The sequence below is a fragment of the Dothidotthia symphoricarpi genome, assembly GCF_010015815.1.
Source record: "Dothidotthia symphoricarpi CBS 119687 unplaced genomic scaffold P153scaffold_8, whole genome shotgun sequence".
NCBI classification, from domain to species: Eukaryota; Fungi; Ascomycota; class Dothideomycetes; order Pleosporales; family Dothidotthiaceae; genus Dothidotthia; species Dothidotthia symphoricarpi.
Window position 1 is genome coordinate 824,638 of NW_022985015.1, and position 21,888 is coordinate 846,525.

The 21,888-nt window shown below is 55.0% G+C and overlaps 8 protein-coding genes across 8 annotated transcripts; 5 read left to right on the forward strand and 3 right to left on the reverse strand.

Annotated features, from left to right (window-relative positions):
- Window positions 1–722: 722 nt before the first annotated feature.
- Window positions 723–3,199, forward strand: P153DRAFT_384716 (uncharacterized protein; the record flags this gene model as incomplete). The annotated part of the gene is made up of 5 exons (XM_033670370.1): window positions 723–1,100; window positions 1,150–1,262; window positions 1,318–1,677; window positions 1,726–2,309; window positions 2,361–3,199. The coding sequence occupies 5 exons, from the start codon at window positions 723–725 to the stop codon at window positions 3,197–3,199; spliced, it is 2,274 nt and encodes a 757-aa protein (XP_033524833.1).
- A 768-nt stretch (window positions 3,200–3,967) lies between these two features.
- On the forward strand, window positions 3,968–4,627 carry P153DRAFT_366034 (uncharacterized protein). Its single transcript, XM_033667956.1, has one exon. It carries the CDS (start codon window positions 4,026–4,028, stop codon window positions 4,326–4,328), a length of 303 nt encoding a protein of 100 aa, XP_033524834.1. The 5' UTR covers window positions 3,968–4,025; the 3' UTR covers window positions 4,329–4,627.
- A 1,595-nt stretch (window positions 4,628–6,222) lies between these two features.
- Window positions 6,223–8,796, forward strand: P153DRAFT_338258 (uncharacterized protein; the record flags this gene model as incomplete). Its single annotated transcript, XM_033665776.1, has 3 exons — window positions 6,223–6,674; window positions 6,732–7,737; window positions 7,978–8,796. The coding sequence occupies 3 exons, from the start codon at window positions 6,226–6,228 to the stop codon at window positions 8,794–8,796; spliced, it is 2,274 nt and encodes a 757-aa protein (XP_033524835.1).
- A 728-nt stretch (window positions 8,797–9,524) lies between these two features.
- On the reverse strand, window positions 9,525–10,601 carry P153DRAFT_430655 (NAD(P)-binding protein; the record flags this gene model as incomplete). The annotated part of the gene is made up of 2 exons (XM_033672850.1): window positions 9,525–10,354; window positions 10,433–10,601. The coding sequence occupies 2 exons, from the start codon at window positions 10,599–10,601 to the stop codon at window positions 9,618–9,620; spliced, it is 906 nt and encodes a 301-aa protein (XP_033524836.1). The 3' UTR covers window positions 9,525–9,617.
- Window positions 10,602–10,882: 281 nt separating this feature from the next.
- P153DRAFT_395862 (uncharacterized protein) lies at window positions 10,883–12,556 on the forward strand (the record flags this gene model as incomplete). The annotated part of the gene is made up of 1 exon (XM_033671435.1): window positions 10,883–12,556. Exon 1 carries the CDS (start codon window positions 11,183–11,185, stop codon window positions 12,554–12,556), a length of 1,374 nt encoding a protein of 457 aa, XP_033524837.1. The 5' UTR covers window positions 10,883–11,182.
- A 37-nt stretch (window positions 12,557–12,593) lies between these two features.
- On the reverse strand, window positions 12,594–16,613 carry P153DRAFT_366037 (uncharacterized protein). The gene has a single exon (XM_033667957.1). The coding sequence runs from the start codon at window positions 16,419–16,421 to the stop codon at window positions 12,735–12,737; it is 3,687 nt and encodes a 1,228-aa protein (XP_033524838.1). The 5' UTR covers window positions 16,422–16,613; the 3' UTR covers window positions 12,594–12,734.
- Window positions 16,596–19,568, forward strand: P153DRAFT_338270 (flap structure-specific endonuclease-like protein; the record flags this gene model as incomplete). Its single annotated transcript, XM_033665778.1, has 3 exons — window positions 16,596–16,634; window positions 16,689–16,825; window positions 16,873–19,568. The coding sequence occupies exons 1-3, from the start codon at window positions 16,621–16,623 to the stop codon at window positions 19,566–19,568; spliced, it is 2,847 nt and encodes a 948-aa protein (XP_033524839.1). The 5' UTR covers window positions 16,596–16,620.
- Window positions 19,569–19,788: 220 nt separating this feature from the next.
- Window positions 19,789–21,756, reverse strand: P153DRAFT_218112 (uncharacterized protein). The gene is made up of 2 exons (XM_033662602.1): window positions 21,541–21,756; window positions 19,789–21,468 (listed from the first exon to the last, which is right to left on the reverse strand). Exons 1-2 carry the CDS (start codon window positions 21,617–21,619, stop codon window positions 20,009–20,011), a joined length of 1,539 nt encoding a protein of 512 aa, XP_033524840.1. The 5' UTR covers window positions 21,620–21,756; the 3' UTR covers window positions 19,789–20,008.
- Window positions 21,757–21,888: the final 132 nt, after the last annotated feature.

The window sequence follows — 21,888 nt, forward strand, 5'->3', positions numbered from 1 at the left end:
ACAGCTTGACCGGATTCAGAGATCATACCGAGTCAAATCACTTGCCTCTTCAGGCACACTAAGTAGAGCATATCAGGTGCTTGAACCGTTCCAAATAATCAGATGGTATTGAACGTGCGAAAACGTCAAGTCGGTTCGTCGAAGTATGCACCGTGTAGAACACATATCTACTCCAGCAGATTGATGGTTCAGACAACCCACCGTGTCTGACCAAGAGATCACCACAACCATCGATATGAAAGCTGCAGATGCAATGCGCAAGACCAGCAGTCCATATAGTGAAATTGTTCGTCCAGCCGCAGATGATGACTTCCAGAGATGCAGCATGTCGATCCAGTCTGACCTTGGTGATGGAGTGCAAGTGGTTCGCAGGTGCACGCACCGGAGCGTGTAGTTAATCCGGCAGCGACTTCATCGTCGAAAACAGCTTAGAGGATCCAAGCAACTGTAGTCCGCAAGAGAGTGCGAATGCACCACAACCGTCATGATGTTATTCTACTCTTCACTGAGGCCCTTGGAGGGAGTCTCTGGTCTTGCCTTTTGGCGCGCTAGTACCAAATCAACGTGCGCGCAAAACCTCCCTCGGCGCCCATTACGCATCACGATTCACTCACTCAACACGACGATTCAGGCTCCGCGCGAACCTCCAACACCCCACGACTAGCTGATTGGAAGTCGCCTAAACGCGCGTAAACTACTATCGCGACTTGACGCGCTTCAAGATGACTTCGGCATATGTCGATTCAGACGCGCACATGGGTGGTGGACACGGCCAGCAGCAGCAGCAACATATGTCGGATGCAGACTTGCATGGGCTGGAGCACAAGATCCAGCAAGGAATTCAACAGCTTCACCAAAGCGGCGACATGATACATACCAGCGGCCCGCCGCAGACCCAATACCCGCAGATGGCTCAGATGGCTCCAGCCATGAACGCGCATCAGCATTTCCAGCAGCCCCCGCGACCGGCGCACTCTCCACAACAGATGGCGAATGCTGTCATGAGCTTGGGGGAACACCACGATCCGTATGACCCTAGCGATCCAAGTCGCAAGCGGTCGAAAGTGTCGCGAGCCTGTGATGAGTGTCGGCGCAAGAAGGTGCGTGACGACTACCCTCAACGTGCTGCTCTTTGCTCATGTCGAGTAGATTCGGTGCGATGCGACCAGCGAGAACGGACCGGAAGCATGCTCAAGCTGTAAGAGGACTGCTGCGCGCTGCCAGTTCAGCAGGCAGCCAATGAAGCGTGGGCCCAGCAAAGGGTAGGTGTTTGTTCCTGTCCATCACATACCAAACCTTGCTCACAAGTGTTGTTAGGTATATCAAAGAACTGGCCGACCGATTGAATTCGCTTGAGAGCCAGATCCAGCATCCTCAAAGCACTCCTCAAAACTACGACTTTGGAAGCATGGGTGATCAGAACTTTGCAGACACTCAAAGTCCACCCCAATTCACTCGAAAGCGTACTCACTCTATGGCACAAGGATTCAACGAGGCACCCAGTCGCCCCAGCTGGTCCAGCCAGGATCGCGGTAACGATCACCCGCTTGAGCAACGCATGCTCTCATTGCTGACTCCTCAAGAATCATCACTCAATGGCAATCGTCGCACCTCATTTGGGGAGATGACCCTAGCCGGCAGTCTGATTACTGGCTCCAATGAGGGAACTCTCAAAGCGTGCGTCTGAAGTCATTCATGTTCAAGTTCCCGCTAATGTACCCACAGATATTACAACATCGTACATCCTACATTGCCAATTCTGCCCCATGACTCTTCATCATTAAATCGCCTCACCCACTGCCCCCCGAAGTTGCGAGAAGCTTTCTTCCTATCCCTCGAAGGCTGCATCCGTTCAATTGCTTCAAAGGCCTTACCTCAAATTGAGCTCAGCCTGAACCAACTTCTGCATCAATGCTGCGCCTCTGTAGACGAAGCAAAGTACATCTTGAGTGACGCTGATAGCACACGACAATTCTACAACAACCTGGTCTATTGTCAGTCTCTTATGTTGCTTGCCGTTGCGTCCGATCGACCAGGACCTGGCACCGTAGGTAGTACAGCTCAACTACTTGGCCAAATTGCAGGTTTCATCACCGAGATGGGATTGAACGACTCACGAGCTCTGAGTGTACTGAGGGATCAAGACCAGGAAGTCTTCCAGACAGCACGCCGTGTTTTTTGGACCGCGTTCATTCTGGATCGCTTCCATGCATCCAGTCGATCAAAGGACATATTGCTTCCGTTGTATCCAGGCTCTCTATCCCGTGACGATTACTCGGCTCTTGGCGAGGTTGGTTATCATCTTGCTCGTAAGTTCTGCTCCACGACCTGATAAGTTTCAATTGACTAACAGCAGACAGGCGCTGCCAAGATTGTGGGGCAGGTCGCTTTCGTCAACCGAGCGGGCACCGTTCCCAATCTCGAACCCTCGTCGTCTCTTAGTTTCACAGAGGTAACGGCGACGTCACCGCAATCGATATATCTCGATGGACAAATCACGGGCTTCCAAGAATCCATCGATATCGTCAATATGACTGGCAGCTCTCCTCCCCATCTCGCTCACCAGTACCTTCGTGTATTCGTAGCACGGCTTGCCCCTCAAACTGTCACCTCCACCCAAACTCTCAATCTTACAAAAGAGTTGCTGACCAACCTGGCGGATGGGGCGATAACTCCACTCCACCATATATTTGCGAGTCTCGTTGCAACATCGCTCACTGAGTTGTCTAATAGAGTAGAGACACAGGTTGACGCACACGCCGGCATCAAGGAGATGAGCGATGCTCTGTCGAACGGCCAAATCATACATCGGAGTCCGGACGGCCTGGGCTGGGACACTGCAATTCGAGAGCTGTTGTTGCAGAAGAAGGCTTCATTGTCGCCTTTCAATGCTTTAGATCAAACAAAATCTGCGCCACAGCCGAACATGGTTGGCCTGCAACACCTTGCTGCAGCCGCCGTGGAACGCGAGGGCGCTGACGCGCGTCCGATCAGTAGCGGTGGCAACGGTACTCCTTCCCAGCCGTCGAAAGAAGATGACGATCTTTCGGCTGCTATGGCTGCTGCGAATGAGGCTGCAAAGGCCCAGGAGTTTGCTGCTGCCGCGCAACAGCAGATGTCCGCGTCGCCAAATGGTAATGGCGGGAATAACTTTGATTCCAGTGGGTTGAAACAAGATACTTTCATGGCGTCTTCCTGATCTGTCTTCCATCCGTCTGTTTTTTTACGACTCTACGTTTGGTGATTTGACTGTTCAGTGGTGTCACAGGTCTTCAACTTGATCACATAACTATCGTCGCTGTCGCGTATCAATTAGCTAAAGCATAGGCATTTCAGGAGGCCACCGAGGTACCGAAGAGGTCGGTTATTCAGCCTCCATTGCAGGAGTTTTCAGATCTTTGAGATGCGAAAGCGAAGCATGTACGAATACATGTACGGCATGAGGAATGTTGAAGGATTTTATCCCTGTTATGAAGTTTATACCCTTTCGAATTTCTTCCCGCCTAACGGGGCGGGATAAGCGCGCACTAATCAACCCGACCAACGCAATGGATATTGTATCTGGTGCACATTACGCGTCTACCAATCAATCAATTACGCGATTGTCATTCAAACACCACTAATGCCATGCCATTCCAGACATTTCTTTACCACCATTCATTGCCAATTTCCAAACAGCGGCCCATCGCACCACATCGCATCCACCGCGGAACCCAACCGTCCCTCTCCCCCCAATCGCTGATCCTCCCGGTGCCCCCCACGCTACCAAGCAACGAAACAAGAAACAAGCACCGACAAGCTTTTTCCCGGCATAAAGTCCCTTGAACTTTAAAAGCACGGGCCGGAGGCACGGCACTTTTCCGCGGGCGGCCGCCTCCCTCGAGTCAGACTGTGTTGCGTGTGCCGCAGTCGGGCCTACCTGTGAACATCTTGCTAAGTAAGGGCATGCTGATGACGTGTTGCGCGTTTCTCGTCCCGAGTTTCGCATGTGAGAGCAGGACAGCGGCTTACGTACGCGCGATGAGATGACTGTACACGCGTGTTTGTGGGGTTTTTTTCCAAGTGACATCGGGCGTGTGGTGACGGACCGGGGTGTGGTGCGCGCGGGTTTCGCCATTAGAGATCGCCGCTTCCGCGAGAAGGGTGTGCTTTACTTACCCTACTGGGAGGGTAACGGGGGGGCGTCGGGTGCGGACTGCCGCGTGTGTGCGTGTGTGCCGACTTTCCGGGATTTGGGCATGTTTTTTGGCCTTTGCCGTGGTGAATGGCGAGTGGGTGGCTTGATTTGCTGGGTGGTTCGGAACGAGTTGCGTGATGGAAAATTCTGAGATCGGGGGTTAATGGGGTGGTGGATCGGTGAATGGCATGTGTCTGTAATGCTTCTGTGATCAGTGTCGTGTATTACTTCGATTTTTTCGATTCTACGAAGAAACCTGGGTTTCAAGTGACTGGACATGCATCATCAGAGTTGCGGTTAAAGATTTCACTCGCTGGAAATAAACTTCTTCGTATTGCAATTATGTTGTGAATAGTAGACGAGTTCAATCTCCCGCTTTCGGGCATCAAGATTGTGCAAGCACTTGGAAATCTTGACATAATGCAACAGGTCTCTACATGTGCCGTTCAGACAACTTACATATCCGAATCCAATTCATCGGAAGCAATCCTTCTCCGAAGAAAGTTTGTTTTCATTATGTGGACAGCCGTCACTGAGCAGACGTGCGCAACACGGCCTATTGTGAGTTCGGCAGTAACGAGCAGACATTACACTTCCAATGAGCCTTCACATAGCGAAGGCTTATCAGGTGAGTCGGGACGAATATCCACCTACTCATTTCGTCCCAGACGCCAGGCCTTTGCTGATCGATGGCATTCGACGTGGTTTTGTTTTCATTGTGAAAGCGTCAACATATCTTCGAGTTTTGAGCTTGCATGAGCCTCCTATCCTACACAAGTCTCAGTTGTCGTTAGTTGTCACTGTCTTGATCAACATCATAATGAGGGCTTCTGCAGCTTCAACTCTTTGAATGGCTTGCCCACTTTAGCTATCCGTTGCTTCAGAAATCTTCGCCTGTGGGGAAATCCACACTTCCCGTCACTGCCACCCTAGACCAGGATAGGGCTCTGCATGTCGTCCTCATCCAATTCAACTCCACCGTTTGAGTTGAGAGAGATGTATATCACCATACGAGGTGGCTGGTTGAGTATCCAGGCCAATCTCCTGTCAAACACTGTACTCAATGATGATCTTGCATCATCAAGAGCTTCGCATTCGTCGGTAGCATCTGAACGTGTGTTGCCGACCTGTTTTTTAAACCTCTTCTATATCGGACTCACAAGATGACGTATGGGATGGTTGGAGGTTACTGGATATCCAGGTGTTGTGAGTCTGTCTGAGCCATTTGTCGTAGTTGAATTAATCACATACACGAGATCTCTGTGCAACTTGAATTTACCTAGACTGTCTGCGCGTTTTTCTAGACTCAAACCAGAAGCCAAGCAGCGACGAGTAATCTCGTCCTTTAACGCGGCAATAGAGTTGTTCATCGATACACCCTTGTCACTCCAGGACTGTCCGTTCGAATGCATAGATCGCGGCTTGTCAGATGATAGCACATATATCACAGCCATTTCCAGCCGATTCCTTGAGAGCACTGAACGGAATGTGAATTGTCCTCTCCTTCGACCACAAAGTCTTTCTTGCCGTATCGCTTGTGATAGAAACATTGATAGTATTGAGAGAGGAGCTCTTGTATTGCTGCTTCATAGCAACTCATCATGAAATAAGATAATATGGACGTGGCTTAAGTATAGGGAACCTCAGCTCACAGTGAGAAAGTTGGCAAGGGAAGGAGGCAACAAACATTGGTTATGAGACCTGCTGAACCATACCTCTATCCCGAATAAATTACGACATCCAGTCGATGATGATATAAGAATACTCAGAAAAAGGTGTTGGCTATGCTATTTTTGGTGGGTTGCACATGCGTGGGGCACAAGTAGAATTAATCGATGCAAGGTGGAACTACATCCTGGACATACAGCAATATCAAGCATGGCGTTCCAATCTTCTGTTCACGAGTGTCAAGATTGTTAAGTGTAAGAAATTGGTCGTAAATGGATGAATGCACGTCGAGGTTGCCTGGAGTGGCGAGACGCACTGACCTCAGATGATGACGCGACCCACTCAACGCGCGACGCGTCTTCCATTTCACCACATTCACCATGACGCCCCGCACGCGATCAAGCAACAAGGGCGCGGAATTCAAGGCCTACTACTCTAAAAAGGTGCCACAACAAGTTCATTTCCCGCATAGGAAGAAGGTCGTGCGTAGGCGCGATACACCAGAACGAGATGAGACCAAAAAGAAACAGATGACGTTCCTGCCGGACAAGATGCGAATCAAGAGTGAAATATATGTGAGAGACTCGGATGATGAGAGTGAGCAAGATGTGGAGCTGGAATCAAGAGACGATCTTCAACAGGACATGGAAGATGGCGGAGCAGTGGTTACAGAAGAAATGGGACATCAGAGCGAGGCAGGAAGTTCGGCAAAGAAAGACAAGAAGAGGACTGGTGATTTTATACAGCGGGGGTCTGAAGAGGATGAAGAGCCTATCCATCCAATATCCAAACGCAGACGGAAAGCTACAGCGCCACAAGAGAGACGCCAGTCGAGGCAACTCGATTCCGCAACCGAGGACGGACAAGTTACAAAAACTGATGCAAGCCGCAAGTTGAGGAGACAATCCACCATGACACAGCTGGTTGATGGACGGCGGCCTCTTCCAGGCACGGATGAGCCGGAGTTCAAGCCCATCAAACACAGCCTGCGCAGAAGCTTGAGTGGGAAAAGAAAGAAGCAGGAATCGGACAAAAAGCAGAGAACGTTGACGCAGATGGTTCCTGGTTTGACGCCATTGGGAGACTCGGACGCCTACCTAGAAGAGGAACTGGCAGAGCTTGAGGCGCAGGACTCGGACAGCCAGGCGTACGACGATGCAATTGCGAAACGGCTTGGACAACAGGGCCTCTTCCAAACTGGAGGAGACAATACGAAAGCCATTTGTCAGGATTTGGCCATGCCTGATGTGCAGCCCCCTGTGAAAAGGGAAATTGACGGCAACGAATCCCCTGCTGATCCATCGGATATACCATCTGTAGTAATACAGTCTGTGGAGGATGAGGTGGGTAGCAACGAAGAAGGCGAATATGAGCCAACACAGTACATTGATGCTCCAGTCACCCGGACTAGGCGAACACCACGACGTTCGATGCACAAGGAGGTGGGAGACCCCCAACCAAGCAAAGCTGAGGCGACCCTACCCTCCAAAACTAGAAGATCTCGGTTTAGTCTGCTATCCACTCCAGAAAAGCGTCGTGTACGCGTGATACCATCTTCACAATCACCTCCTGAGTCGCCACTCTTCACTCAAGTTTCGCCCCAGAAAACATACCGTTCGCCCCAGAAGACGCATCCTTCACCACTCAAAGACCAAACTAGCTATTCTGAAAAGGTTCTGGATACGCCTTCGAAACGAAGACAAGTCACTTTCCAGGAGCCATCGAAAAGGCAGGTCCCGCCACCTACCTTGAGGCGATTTGAAAGCACCATTCAGGACTCTGAGGACGAAAGCGACGATCTTATCGAGGAAGATATTTCCGAAGGGGACAGGTCAATTGGCGCTCATACACCAGCTCAGTCTTATAGTATGAACCGGACTAAGGGTGACAACGTGATTGGGGCTGACACCCAAGTCATGCTTGATCAGATTGACCAAGCGTGTGCAATTGCAGACGAGGATACCGACTGGCTCCAGAGAGTTTCCTCGGAAGAATTAGGCGATTCAATGGCTCCCTACAATCTCTATGCGGCCTCTGACGAGCGAGAAGAGCAGGAGCAAGCACCTATGGAAATCTTGAATGACCAAAACTTGTCAGAGCATCACACGGCGCATGTTGGTGTCAAGCCGGAGCCGGATCTCGATGTTGATGATATCGAGGATCTTCCCATCATCGGCTCGTCCACATTGCATAAGGATATCGAGCCTACCCATCCCAAAGCCGAGTTCTCCATGCTACCTGATCACATGCGTTCATCGCCGCCGCTGATTGGGATGGAGGACGAAAGCATCATCCCCTCGACACCAATGCCCATCCAAGACGACTCATCAGATGACGAACAAGAACCGGATCAAGCACCCCCGCACACAGGTCGACACATCATCCCACACCCACCTTCTCCATCCAACCAACACTCCGCAGATCTAGACGGCGAGCCCGTACAAGTCCCGCGCTCCCCCTCAGCCCAGCACGAGACCCAAGAATCGCACTCCAGCAAAGCAGAGCAACAGCTCCAAAGAGAATGGCTCTCCTACTCGCAATACCACCACGCCCGCCCACCCCAATCATCCAGCATGCACGTCGCAGGCGACCCATTCAGCTACGACGCCACACCCCTCCCATCACGCAACGCTCCCCCACCACCGCAATTCTCAGGCCACCAGCTCAGCCAGGCAACAACCGTCGACGAAATGACGCCCAGAAAAAACAGAACACAGGTCCTTGCCAGCGCCAATACAACGCCCCGGAAAATCGCCAGCTCGCAGCCTTTTGCCGCGGAGAATAGGCCGCCGCCGCTGTTCATACCGAGTAGCTTCCCCAGCCCGACGAAAGTTAGGATGGAGGGCTGGAGTAGTCCTGTGTTTGGGCGGACGCAGGATTTTAGGTCGAGTCAGATGTGTGGGCTTGAGGAGTTTAGTATTCCGCCGCCGCCACCGGTTGATGAGGAGTGAGTGGTTGGTTGATCGGTGCTGGAGGGGTGAACTGCATAATGGGAGTGGGGAAGAACGTGAATCACGCGTTCGCATGTATGAACAGTACCTTTGGCCTTGCTGGGCGCTGTGCAAGTACAGAGGAAATGGATACTGGGAAGTGAGCGCACCGTCTTTCACACGTTCACATTAAAGCGAGAATCATATCCATAGACATAGTACCCCAATGCCCTTGCAAATGCGAAGCTATACTACTTTGAACACGAGCTCATCCATAACATCACCAAAGTATCAAGCACATCCACGGTTCAAGACTGAAATTATATGTTGATAAACTCTTCATTGCATTATCCCCAACTAACTACATCATCAACCCTCACCCCTACCATCACCTGAACCCCTTCCAAGCACAACAAAACAATTAGTCCACACCCCATCGCAGATAGTTAGTTCGTCGCATGACGTTTCGAGCAAGGGTTTTTTTCCACGAGCAGCCGTACTCGAAGCCGGATGGGTGGGCGGCTTCAAGTCCGGCTGCAAGCTCGCAGGGGCCCTACATATATGAATGAATCCGTCGTGTTTTTTCCTGTCATTGCGTGTTGGGTGGCTATGTGAGCGGTGCTGCAGTGTGGTGTTGGAAGAATGAAGAATTGAGGTCTGGATGAGGGGTGGAAATGTTAGTGTGAGGGCTAGGTCGGGGGCTGAGTAAGCATGGTCAAAGTAAGCTTGTCGATGCGTGTTGGTTGATTGTTGGATTCATACACACTCCGTCCATCCATGTACATATTGCAAAGCATCTCCATTTCGCAGCGCAACGACATGCGAGATAACACCATCTACTATTAAAAGACCATAGCCCCTCCATCGACAATAATATCCGTCCCATTTATGTACCGCCCCGCATTACTACACAGCGTAACCAGCGGCCCCGTCAGTTCCCACGGATGGCCCATCCTGCCCATGGGATTCCGCGAATTCCAGCTATCCCGCGCCCTCTGAAGCCCTGGACCAAAATTTAATATAGTATCCATGTAACCGGGGCTTAAACAGTTCACACGGATACCATAGCTGCTCCACTCAGCAGCCAGACTCTTCGCCAGCGACAGCAACGCCGTCTTGGAGCTATTGTACGCGGCCTGCGGCTGCGGGTAGTTTGTGTGGTGCGCGGATATCGAGGCCGTGAAGACGACGCAGCCACCCGTGCCCTGGACGCGCATCTGGCGCGCGGCGGCTTGCGCGCACAGAAACGAGCCGGTTAGGTTGATGTCGTGCGTGCGTCGCCATTCCGCGGCGGCCATGTCGATGGCGTGCGTGCAGCCTACCACCCCCGCGAAGCAGCACAGCATGTCGATGCTGCCGAGCACTTTCACCGTGCTCTCGATTGCGGACGCGATTTGCGCCTCGTCGCGCACGTCGACTACTTCGGTGATGATGCGCCGGTCGGGGAACTTGGCGTGCAGGAGCTTCACGCTCTCGAAGGCTTGGTCCGGGTTCATGTCCCAGAGCGCGAGGCCCGAGGCGCCGTGCTCGAGGAGGGCTTGGGCTGCTTCCAGGGCGAGTGTGCCTGCGCCGCCTGTGACTGGAGGTGTACATGTTAGTTTATGTGTGGGGGGTGAGAGATGGGGCGTGTATACCCCCGCTGTGGGCGTTCACGTACTGATCGCATTGCCCTTGACCTGGAACCTGTACTGGGCTCGTTGCGGCGCGGAGAGGTCTGCTGGCGGGGGGCGCGGCGCTGTGAGGGGGTTCTCCGCCGTCGACAGTGTCATCTCTGGGAGCTGGCGGTTGACGAGCGAGGCTCGGTCTTCTTCTTTGTTTTCAGACATGATTATATGTAGGGTGACAGATCGTCAAGCAAGTGAATTAAATTGGATTGAATTGCAGCTGCTGTATTTCAATCGACCCCGGACGACAGACGTCCGATATGCGGGTAGCTCTGGCAAAGCAAAGCTGGACCCTGGCGCATGACGTTATGCCCCGCATCCCGCTGCATTCACTCGCACCATCTGGCTGGAAGGTTTGCCGAGTGCGTGTGAGCCTCATGGCTTGGCTGGGCTGACAAAAGGCTCGGCCCGTTCATCTTCATGTCCCTTGCTCCTCTCTTGACAATCAACGTCTGTAAACAAGCTCGCTTCTCGTCGTGAAGTCTGTCGCCAGCATCTCCGCCAACATGACATAACACTACGACTGCTATCCGGCCGCCGGCACCTTTCGTGTGGGGAAGCTCCGTCCGTGTGATACTCGAGCCGCGAATCATCTCCAGCCTGCGCAAACCCTCCACCCATCTTGATTTTGGTCTTGATCACGTTGCTATTCAGTCATCGTTGTAACATGACATCGCATTCCTAGCTCCATCTATTCCTCTTCTCTCCTCGTCTCTCCGTCCAGCGTTCCCACCACCGCGAACATGCCCTTCCCCCCAAACCCAATCCCACATCTCCGCCGCATCCACCACCACAATGTCCACACATTCAAATCGCAACCGCTGGCCGAGCTGTCCGGCTCCTTAGGCGACCTAGGCACACTCCTCCCGCTCATGACCGCCCTAGTAATCACGCACTCCATCTCGCTGCCCTCAACACTCCTCTTCACCGGCGCAGCAAACATACTAACCGGCGTGGCATTCGGCATCCCGCTGCCCGTCCAGCCCATGAAAGCCATCGCCGCCGTCGCCATAGCGCGCAAATTCACCCTCGAGGAGAACGCCGCAGCGGGCCTGGTCGTCGCGGGCTTGGTCGGCTTGTTCAGCGTCACGGGGCTGATCGCCTGGGCGAATCGCGTCACGCCCGTCCCCGTCGTAAAGGGCATCCAGGTCGGCGCGGGGCTATCGCTGTGCATGAGCGCCGGGACGACGATGCTGGTCCCGCTGCGCTGGACGGGGCCGTGGTGGGGAGACAACCTGCTGTGGGCGGTCGCAGCAGCACTGCTCCTCCTCGCCACATCCGCATACCCCAAGTTCCCCTACGCGATGTTCGTTTTCACCACAGGGGTCGCGCTCTCCCTCCTCGCCCCTACCAGCAGCGAGTCACCCACACCCTCCACACCCCTAATCCCCATCCTGCACCCCTCAGCCCACGACTTCTGGACCGCAACCTCCACCGCCTCGCTCGGCCAACTCCCCCTCACACTACTAAACTCCGTCATCGCCGCCTCAGCCCTAGCAGCCGACCTTCTCCCCTCCCCCCCTTACCCGCCCACCCCCTCCGTAACCGCCCTCGGCCTCTCCGTCGCAGCGCTAAACCTCGTAGGCTGCTGGTTCGGCGCCATGCCCGCGTGCCACGGCTCCGGCGGACTGGCGGGCCAATTCCGCTTCGGCGCGCGCAGCGGGTCCAGCATCGTTTTCCTCGGCGCTGTGAAATTCTCACTCGGCGTTGTCGCGCTGTGGAACGCTCAGCCCATCGTAAGCGTGCTGGCTGGTATTCCCAAGGCGCTGCTCGGCGTGCTGGTGCTGGCCGCGGGCGTCGAGCTGGCTAAAGTTGGCGAGAGCGTTAATACGGATGCGCGGGATTTGCGCGTTTTTGACGCCGAGCGGGCGTGGGATGGGAAGCGGGTTAAGGAGCTGGACGGGCGGGAGAAGAGCGAGCGCTGGGTGGTGATGCTGGTTACGGTTGCGGGGGTGCTGGCGTTTCGGAATGATGCTGTGGGGTTTGTGGCTGGGTTGGCGTGGCATTGGGGGTTTAGGGGGGCGAGGGGTGTGCGGGAGTGGAGGGATGGAGGGGAGTATGCGGAGGAGGAGAGGAGGGGGTTGCTTGCGGGTGAGGATGTGGGGGTTGTTGCTTGAGTGGGGATGTTGGATCAATGTGTTGAATAGAGGGAATCTGTGGATAAACGAACAGGAATGATGAGATTGAAAATCCGCGACAAAGAGGTATATAGCATCCATCCATCCATCCATTCATCCAGCCAGTCCAAACTCCAAACAAACATCATCCCCATCCCCCCAACGCCAAAATAAAAAGCTAAGGCCACACAACCGTAAGTCCCTCCCTCCTCTCAATCCTCCTCCCAGCCTTCTCATCCCTCCTAACACTCTCCCCCATAACCACCGTCGCCAACCGCCTAACAACCTCCTCCCCCAAAATCCGCGTCCCACTAACCCCCGGCGCACAATCCCCGCGCTGAATCCTCTTCCCCACCACCCTCTCATACTCATCAACACTCTCCAGCGAAAGCAACTGCATAAACACCGCCGCCAGCACGACCAGTTCCTGCGTCATTTGCATGCTGTAGCCCCATGCGGAGAACGTGGCGCCGACGTAGGGGTGGTTGGTTGTGGCGAGGAAGTGTGCGAGGAGACGCGCGTTTGTTTGGGCGAGGGGTGATGTGCGGGATGTAGATGTAGAGGGAGAAGGGGAGAAGAGGGCGGGGTGCTTGAGGTGCGTTGTGTATAGGGTGTCTAGGGCTTTGTAGTGTGTTTTTGTCCAGGGTTCGAGTTTAGGCAAGGGCGTCAGTTTGCTGAGGATAGGGTGTTGGGGCGCGGGTTCGGGGCGGGCGACGGCGGTCCAGAGGGTGCTTGTCATGCGGCTTATTGGGCCTGGTTGGGTGTCTTCGGGGTGGGATTCTGAGGTCGGGGGCGTGTGCTGGGTGGAGCTTGTAGAGGTTGCTTGGTCGTCGCTTGCGTCTGTCATTTCGCTGTCTGGCTGCTGCTGTTTTGGCTGCGTTGTCTTCGACGATGTGGATTGCATGGCGCGCTGGGCGGTTTCACGCATAGCAGCGATTGAGCGCATGCGTTGCTCTAGATTCTGCCTGGCCTGCGGTGGGCTCGAAGGCATGACGCTCGTATCCTGCAGCCCGGTCTTGCTCGCCTCGGTGACTTCTTCGATCTCGTCTAAGCTGCGGTCTTGCGTCTCGTAGGCTTCGAGGTAACCGTCAGCCTCGTTGCGGACGCGTCGGATGCTAGACACAGCCACACCTTCCATCTCGTCGCGAAGTTGGCGTTGGTCTGAAGTCACGGAAACGAGACTGTCGTCGTCTACGCGGACACGGAATGGTGAGCTCTGTACAAGAGGCAGTGAAGATTCGTTGTCCTCATGTCGGGAAGTGTCCGAAGAGATGTCTGAGCCGCGAAGCTCTCGGCGCAAAGGACTACTCTTCTTTGGTGAGGTTGGGCACGCCGGGAAGCGCGGTGGAGTGTCGAGGAACGGGTTTGACTTCCTGCCAGCAGGCGTTTTCTTCGCAACAACTGGAGGTGAGGATTCTGAAAGCAGACTTGCACTCTCGTTCATGAGTAGAGAGAGATCCAGCTTATCTGCCTTTCTTTGTTTGAGATCGTGAGAGCGTCTTTTGTTGAACACGGATGGCAGATTGGATTGGAAGAACATGCCAGTATCGTCACTTGCGTCGCTCTTTGCGCTTTCATCATCAGACTCATCGTCTTGAGTAGTAACAGTCTCGACCTCGTCTGTCTTACTTTTTTCCAGTGATGTTGCGACCGGCGCAGCAGACTCTGTAACGGGAGGGGTAAGAAGATCGACCGGGCTGGTTGCGTTCTTGCGTCTCCATGCCCTGCCAGCCTTTCCACGAGCTGGACCTATGCGGCCTTCTTCCGCGAACAGATCCTGATGTTGTGGGGACCTTTCCGCAGGTGATTCTTCGGATTCAGGCGAGATGGATGAGCGACTAGCCTCCTCTTGCCATATGTCGTCGTAGTTATCTTCCTTTTTGTCATGATCAGCAGTGACTGCGATCTGGGTCCCACGAAGCATTTCCCCATGCTCGTTCCTAACAGTCATGAACCGTTTGCCTTCCGCACTCAAGGTGCCGACAGGAGCAGCGTCGGTTCCCCAGTTCATCTCTTTCTCGCTCTCCGCAGGACTCGGGATTTGGTTGTTTTCTTGCGTAACTGCTAAAGTTGGATACTGAACGCTCGTTTCTTCGGCAGGTGGGGATGTTTCTGTCGTGACCAGTTCATCCTGTTCTTCTGGTGTAAGAAGGCGCGAACGCTGTTTTCTTTGAGTTCTAAATACGCTTTCTTTGGGTGCTGCTTCAGGCTGCGCTTTGATGGGCTTGGAAGGAACGGGCGAGGATTGTTCCTTTGTTTTGCTTTGTGCGAGCTGCTCGCCAAGACGAAGCCCTGCTCGTAGGTCCTTTCGCGTACCTGTACTGAAACCACGGAATAGGTCATTCAATCTATCACTTTGCTTTTCGTTTTGTGCTGTTTGTGAAGGTTCAGGAGTGAGATGAACGGGATCGACAAGGCCTTGGAGCGCTACGCCAGCTGTCACGACTCGACCCAGCCTCGGAGTTTCCATCTTTGGCGCAGTTATCTGGGCAGGCTCAATAGCGGGTGGTTCTGAGGGGTTCTCGGCGTCAACAACGGGCGTCTTGTAACGCGGAGCTGTTGCTGAGCGCGAGGAGTCCACCGTCATCGAGGAGGCAGGCACCGAACGTGGGGGTCCTGGCGAGGAGTTGGTAGCCATCTTCGACTCTAGGCGGATACTACCAAGAGTTGAAGGTCTCAAATATTCGTGTTGCAGCATTGACGCGATATTCTCAGGCTCGGCTGGTTTTAGCGGGCTGCTCAGGCCTCCATTGCTGGGCAGGGAGTCGACGGAGATCATGCTAAAGTTCTCGCTGTCGAGGATTGTCATGTCGTCGGGCATCCTGGTCGTTCCCTCTTCGAAAGCAAAGTTGGTAACATCAGGAGCGTTGTCGTCGCCGATATCGTCGTCATCGTCATCGGCATCGTCGAAAGGTTGAGCATACTCGTCATCATCTTCGTACTCAAGGCTGGGTCGTGCTTCAGGCTCTGCACTGGATTGTACCGATGACTTCTCACTGGGCATCGACGAATCTTGGCGAGCCGTTCTGGAGACATACGGATCCGGTGTTGTGGCCTTGCCCCCTGCATCTTCTTCATCGCCACTTGTCGGTGTGAGCACATCGCTGTCTTCGTCCGAGTCTTCGTCTGATGAAATCACCACCGGCGCTATCTTGTTCGAACGAGGCGTGCCTTTGCGTGCGCGAGTTTGGTTCGATATGAGAGGCTTGGGCGCAAATTTCGCCTCCAGGGAACGGCTATTTTGAGTCTCTGGTATCTCAACTACTATCGTATCCTCATCTTCAGTTGCTGGTTGCACGCTCTTGCGGGGACGTCCTCTAGGCCTCTTAGGCGGTGCGTCTGTGTCAACATCTGCTGCACTCGATCCTGCGGCTCCAATGCTGTGATCCCGTGTCTTGGACTGTGTCTTCCTCCTGACTGGCGTTCCACTACGCTTCGGCTTTGTGGTGGTCCCAATGTCCGACTTCCTAGGCCGTCCGCGGGTGCGTTTGACTGGGGAGGGCGAGTCGGCGTCCTTTAATGGCACTGTGATGGTCTGAGTTCGGGTATATCGGTTCACACTGGGCGAGTCGGCATTCTCCTCGTCGGTGCCTGGTTCGGCCTGGACGGTGACCTTGATGCGCCATGGGCTAGAGGCGCCTACTCTCGGCGTGTTCAGAACCATGGACTTGGAGGGCGAGGAAGGATTCGTCTCAGAGGCGTCGGGTCGAAGGTTTTGCTTGTTCGGCGAGCTATTTCTGAGGGCCTCTTTGGGGGTGCGTGTTGTTTTGCGTCTGTTGTTGCTGTTCATGGACATGGATAGCGGATCAGGTGAGGAGTCGTATGCATTTTCGCTTGCGGACGTAAGTCTTCCGCGGGGCGCCATGGTGGTTCGGGACGTCGACCAGAAAGAGTGGGTAGCGTGGTGGTGATAGCGATGCGGTGGTGTTGATGATGCACTTGACTCGTCGCGTGGATGGTGGCACGTATCTGGCCGTCGCCTAGGCAACAATCGCGTCGAAGGCTGCAGCAGACGGTCATGCACAACATCTGATCGCCATTTTCTTTCCGAGCAGGGGGTCGCGATGGGTATTCATGGGTGAGCAAACCAGTGCATCTCCTTGGCTGGTCGATTGAATGCTGACGCGCGCAGCATCTACAAAGAAATCGGTCCTGGGCGGCGTGTAGCTCTCTCCAAGCTCGCCGTCGACAAGTTCGAAGAGACGGGCCGGCCGTTGCGCATTGCCATCGACACATCGATATGGCTCTTCCAGATTCAAGCAAGCAAAGGCATGTTCGGCATCTACGCGCGACGTACTAGATACTAACAGACCCAGGCGGCACGAATCCTGCTCTGCGCACCTTCTACTACCGCCTTCTGCGCCTGGTCGCCCTCGCCATCCATCCCGTCTTTGTCTTTGACGGGCCAAACAAGCCGCCGTTCAAACGCAACAAGCGCACGGGACCCAACGTCGCCTCGATCCCCGAATTCCTGGCCAAGCAGCTCCTCAAGCAGTTCGGATACCCGATCCATCTTGCGCCGGGAGAGGCAGAGGCGGAATGCGCGCTACTGCAGCGCGAGGGAATAGTCGACGCCGTACTGAGCGAGGATGTAGACACGCTCATGTTTGGGAGTGGTGTCACGATACGCAACTGGTCGCCTGAGAAGAGTGGCAACACGCCAACACATGTCAACGTCTATGACGCCGTCGAGACCAAGGCTGGGCCCTCGGCGCTGGATCGCGAAGGCATGATCTTGGTCGCTTTGATGAGTGGTGGAGATTATGTGCCTGAGGGAATCCCGGGGTGCGGCCCCAAGACGGCGTGCGAAGCTGCAAAGGCTGGGTTTGGAGAGGACCTCTGCAAAATACCGAGAAACGACGCCAGAGCCATGTCGCAATGGAGGGAGCGTCTGCAACACGAGCTGAAGACAAACGAGAGCAAGCTCTTCAAGCGCAAGCACGGCGCTCTGAAGATCCCCGATAACTTTCCGCGATTGGATATTCTTGGATATTACACGCACCCTGCCATCTCCAACCAAGCCGGGTTGGATAAGCTGCGACGGGCCATCAACTGGGATCAAGAGCTAGACCTTCCAGGCTTACGCGACTTCACTCACGATGCATTTGACTGGGTCCAGCTTGAAGGTGCAAAACACTTCATCCGCAGTCTTGCGCCGTCTCTCCTTGTCCGTTCTCTGCGGTTGCGAGCTGAACGTCTCAACCGGCTTCCAACACACGATCTCCAGGCGGTTCAGGAGGACGAAGCATTACTTGTCAAAGGCATCCATGGGAAGCGACAACATGCAGTTACTGACAGCACCACAGAGCTTCGTGTGAGTTTCAAACCCATCGAGCTTGTGAAGATCGACTTGGAGAAGGAAGATCCTGACGACAATCTCTCAACCCCGCCACCAGATTCGCAAACAGGCGAAGCCGATCTTGATGATTTGGAGTTGAATGGTGATGCAGAGGCTGCGCCAAAGAAGCGTGGCCCTTCAGATTTCGATCCTCATGCCCCTGCGAGAATATGGGTTCTCGAAACGTTTGTCAAAGTTGGTGTACCGTTGAAGGTTCAAGACTGGGAGGCCGAGCGACAAACGAAACTGAAGCCTAAGAAAGCAGCTACAGTGCAGGAGCCCAGCAAGACCACGGCCAAAGCAAAAGGTGGCGCAAAACGTACGAAACCCCCAGCTGACATGCCGCAAGCTCCTATTGCAAATTTTGCCAAAGTCACTAAGCCAGGCATCTCAAGATCTGGCGCTAATGCTTCCCGAGCCCTGGCGAAGCTGCAGGAATGCTTTTCAGATCCGCCTCCAGCAGTCTCGCAACCCGTCCCACGCACAAATGATAACGTAATCGAACTACTATCATCATCACCCGTACGGTCTCAAAGTACGAGACCAGCGCCTCTGCCAGCACGCGAGAAGTCACTATCCCCGATCGACGAGCTGCCTCCCAGTGTGACAAAGAGAAGAAGACGAGCTCCAATACAACGCTCACGCACAATTCCGACCGATTCCAGCGCCCCCCTTGAGCGGCCAAACACTCCTCCGCCATTAGACACAGTTGAGACATTGGATCTAGTGGACTCGCCCGTACTACCTTCACCATCGCAGCTACCAGCTAAGAAGGCGAGGATGCGCATCGGGAGGAATGCTCCATTAACAAGGACAACGAGCGACACGTCTATAACTTCCTCACCCAGCCGATCGAGACAAACCACATTGGATGCCTGGCGAGCATCTTCAACACCCACGAAATTACGAGAAATGACCACGATAGACGCAGCGCCATTCCCAGCACCCCTCGAACTGCGACCCTCACAAGGAGATATCGATACCCTAGACTTGACGCTCTCGTCTCCAACGCGAGCACCTCCTGCACGATCGCGTCGCGCCGCACCAGCCCGACCACCACTAAACTCAATATCCTCAAACACATCGCTTTCTTCCACATCCTCCACATCGGCCCTCCCGGCAAAGAAAAAAGCCCCCAAAACTATCCCGCCTACGACACGAACCCGTCGCCCATCGCCGCGCCTCAAGTCCGCATCCCCGGAAATCGACACCCTGGACCTCACCTCCCCCCAACTCGTCACAACAAAATCAACATCACCGGAAACACATACCCTACCCCGCGCCGTCTCACAACCGTCTTCGAAGCCCACGTCCCCCGAGATAGACACCCTAGACCTCAGTCTTCTCTCCTCACCCACAATCCCGACCTCCCCACCACCCCCCGTACAAAAAGCCTCTCCACCGCCCCGCCGCTCGCCCCGCGCCCATACGTCTTCCGACCCCGCGTGTCGCACGTCGCCGCCCGCGGCTTGGAAGGCGCGCGAGAAGAAGAAGCGCCAGATTATCCTGCGGAAGAGCGTGGTGGGTGCGTGGGATTTTGTGGATGTCGATGTTGATTGTAGTCTTGTTGATGGGGGGGATGATGCGGGTGCGGGTGCGGGGAGGGTGGTGTTGAAGGGGAAGGAGAGGCGGAGGTGGAGGGAGAGCGAGATTGAGGTTTTGGATCTGAGTTAGTTGGATGGTGGATGGGAGGGGGGTTTGTTGGGTAGAAGGGGTGTGTGGTGGTGATGAGATGAGGTGAGATGAATATTATGTTATTGCATACACTTTCGAGATCGTGTATTAATGAGGAGTTGCGTGAATGACATGCAAGAAGAAGGTGCACAGACTCAATACACAAGCACCACACGTATATCCATCTGAATACAAATCCAAGTCGAGTCGACATCGACGTCGACGTGATCAATGATTTCCCCATGGGGTATCTAACACTACTTCCAGCATTCTTCCATTTTTCGCTCAGCCTCAAAGCGGTATCCACACCACCAAAACCCCGCAACTATCCCAACTCCTCAAAACGTCTCAGTACGCCTATACACCGTGCCACGAGCCGAAAAGCCCGCAGAAAACAACCTAAAACAGGGCAAAGAAAACATTCAGTCAGCAGACGCATACTACGCATGGGCTTTAATATTCTGCCTAGCCAACCATAACGCGACGCTCTCCTTCGCGACATCACTGCCCCACACGCCATCCGCGCCGCCACGCCTCCACTCCTCGCCCGACACGTCTTCGCCGCCGCCACGCGTGGCTTCGCCGAGGAGGACCTCGAGGTCGCGCTTCTGGGAGGACAGCCAGCGCTTGTAGAAGGTGACGGGGTCCTTTGCCATGCTTGTGAAGAAGGCGTGTTTTGCTTTGGACTGGCCGATGGCGCCCATGAGGAGCACGAGCTGCTCGTCGATCTTCTGGATCTCTTGCAGGGTCTGGATGCTGTCGGGGCGGCGGAGGATGTCCTGGAACAGCGGCTGCATGGGGTCTTCGAGCGCGACTTGGATGTCGTAGATGGTGGGCTCGGAGGGCTTTTTGCCGGATTCAGGGGACGGCGCGATGTGCTCCTTGTCGACGCGGATCGTGTACTGCAGCTGGATGGGCGGGAGCGTGCTCAGGTGCGGCTTGATGAGCTGGGGTAGGTTGGGGAAGTAGAACGAGTCCTGGCCGCCGAAGAGGGCCTTGAGCTTGGCGTCGCAGGCAAACTTGCGCTCGTCGTCGTCCTGCTGCAGGTGCTGCGCGCGGGCATATTCCCAGATGCCCATGAGCACGCCGGCGCGATCTTCCTCGTCCGTGTCCAGCAGCTCGGCGAGGGGCTTGCTGAGGCGGAAGATCTCCGGGTTCTGGTAGCGCTGCAGGTTGACGGTGATGTTGATGTTCTCGTCGCCCTTGCGCTCAAACTCGAGCTCGCTGAAGTTGCTCTCCTTGGCGGTCGGGTTGTCAGGCCGCTTCCACTCGATCTGGGTGAAGTTGTCGGGCTGCAGGCTCTTGGCGCGGTCGAAGTCGATGGTGATGGCGGTGAAGTAGTGCGAGAGCTGCTTGGGCTTGGGCGCGGGCTTCGGCTTGGAGTCCTCGTCGGTGTCGGCGTCGGCGTCACGGTCCTCATCGTCGTCGTCGTCGTCATCTTCGGCCTCGAGACCCTCATCAGCCGGCTCGTCCAACAAACGGCCCTGCAGGCGCACGCGATACGTGGCGTTGGTGTCGCTGTCAAAGTCGAAGGCGTCGGCATCCATGGCGCTGCTCTGCCACGGCTGGTTCTCGGCCGTGTTGGAGATCCAGACGCGCAGGGTGCCGTGGCGCGAGGCGCGCGAGTGGTGCTTCGAGTCCATGACATCGAGCTTCTTGCGCATCATGGTCGCGTCCAGGGTGCGCTCCACGTCGCGCAGCTCGCGGTACCGCGCCACGCCGTCGCCGATGCACATGTCCTCGACGCCCTCGGGCATGTTCTTGTCCGTAGGGTTCTTTGCGACGCGGCGCATCTTCTCCCGGCGGTCGGCCTCGGCGCGCTGCTGGGCCTGCATGCTTGCACTGGCGTTGGCGTTGGGGTACTGCTGGGCTGCTGCGTGCTGAGGGTGTACAATAGGGCCTAACACGTGCTCCAGGTCAGCCCTACTGATCATGTTGGGAAGTTGCGAGGTGCGCAGTGGAAGCTACGTACCGGGCCCTCGCCGCGCAGGTGTGGCCATCTGCTGCTGCTGCGGGTAATTGCCGGTGTAATTCCGATAATTCGGCTGCATTGTGGGCAAACGGGGGCGTCGTCAACGGCAGCGACGATGGTGAATGTCTCCAACGGTGGAAGGCGCGTAGGAGATGGAAAGAGTGAACGTGCTTTTTGGAGCACGCGTCAAGCCTCAAGCGTCCAGGGAGCACAGAGCTGATAGTGATTCGCCCCCTTTCGTCCATGGCGGGGCAGCCCCGCGAACACCTACACCTCACACGCCCTGGTAGCCATGGTCGACAACTGTTCTGAGGAGTCGATAGTCGTCGCGAGACGTCTGGCCTATTC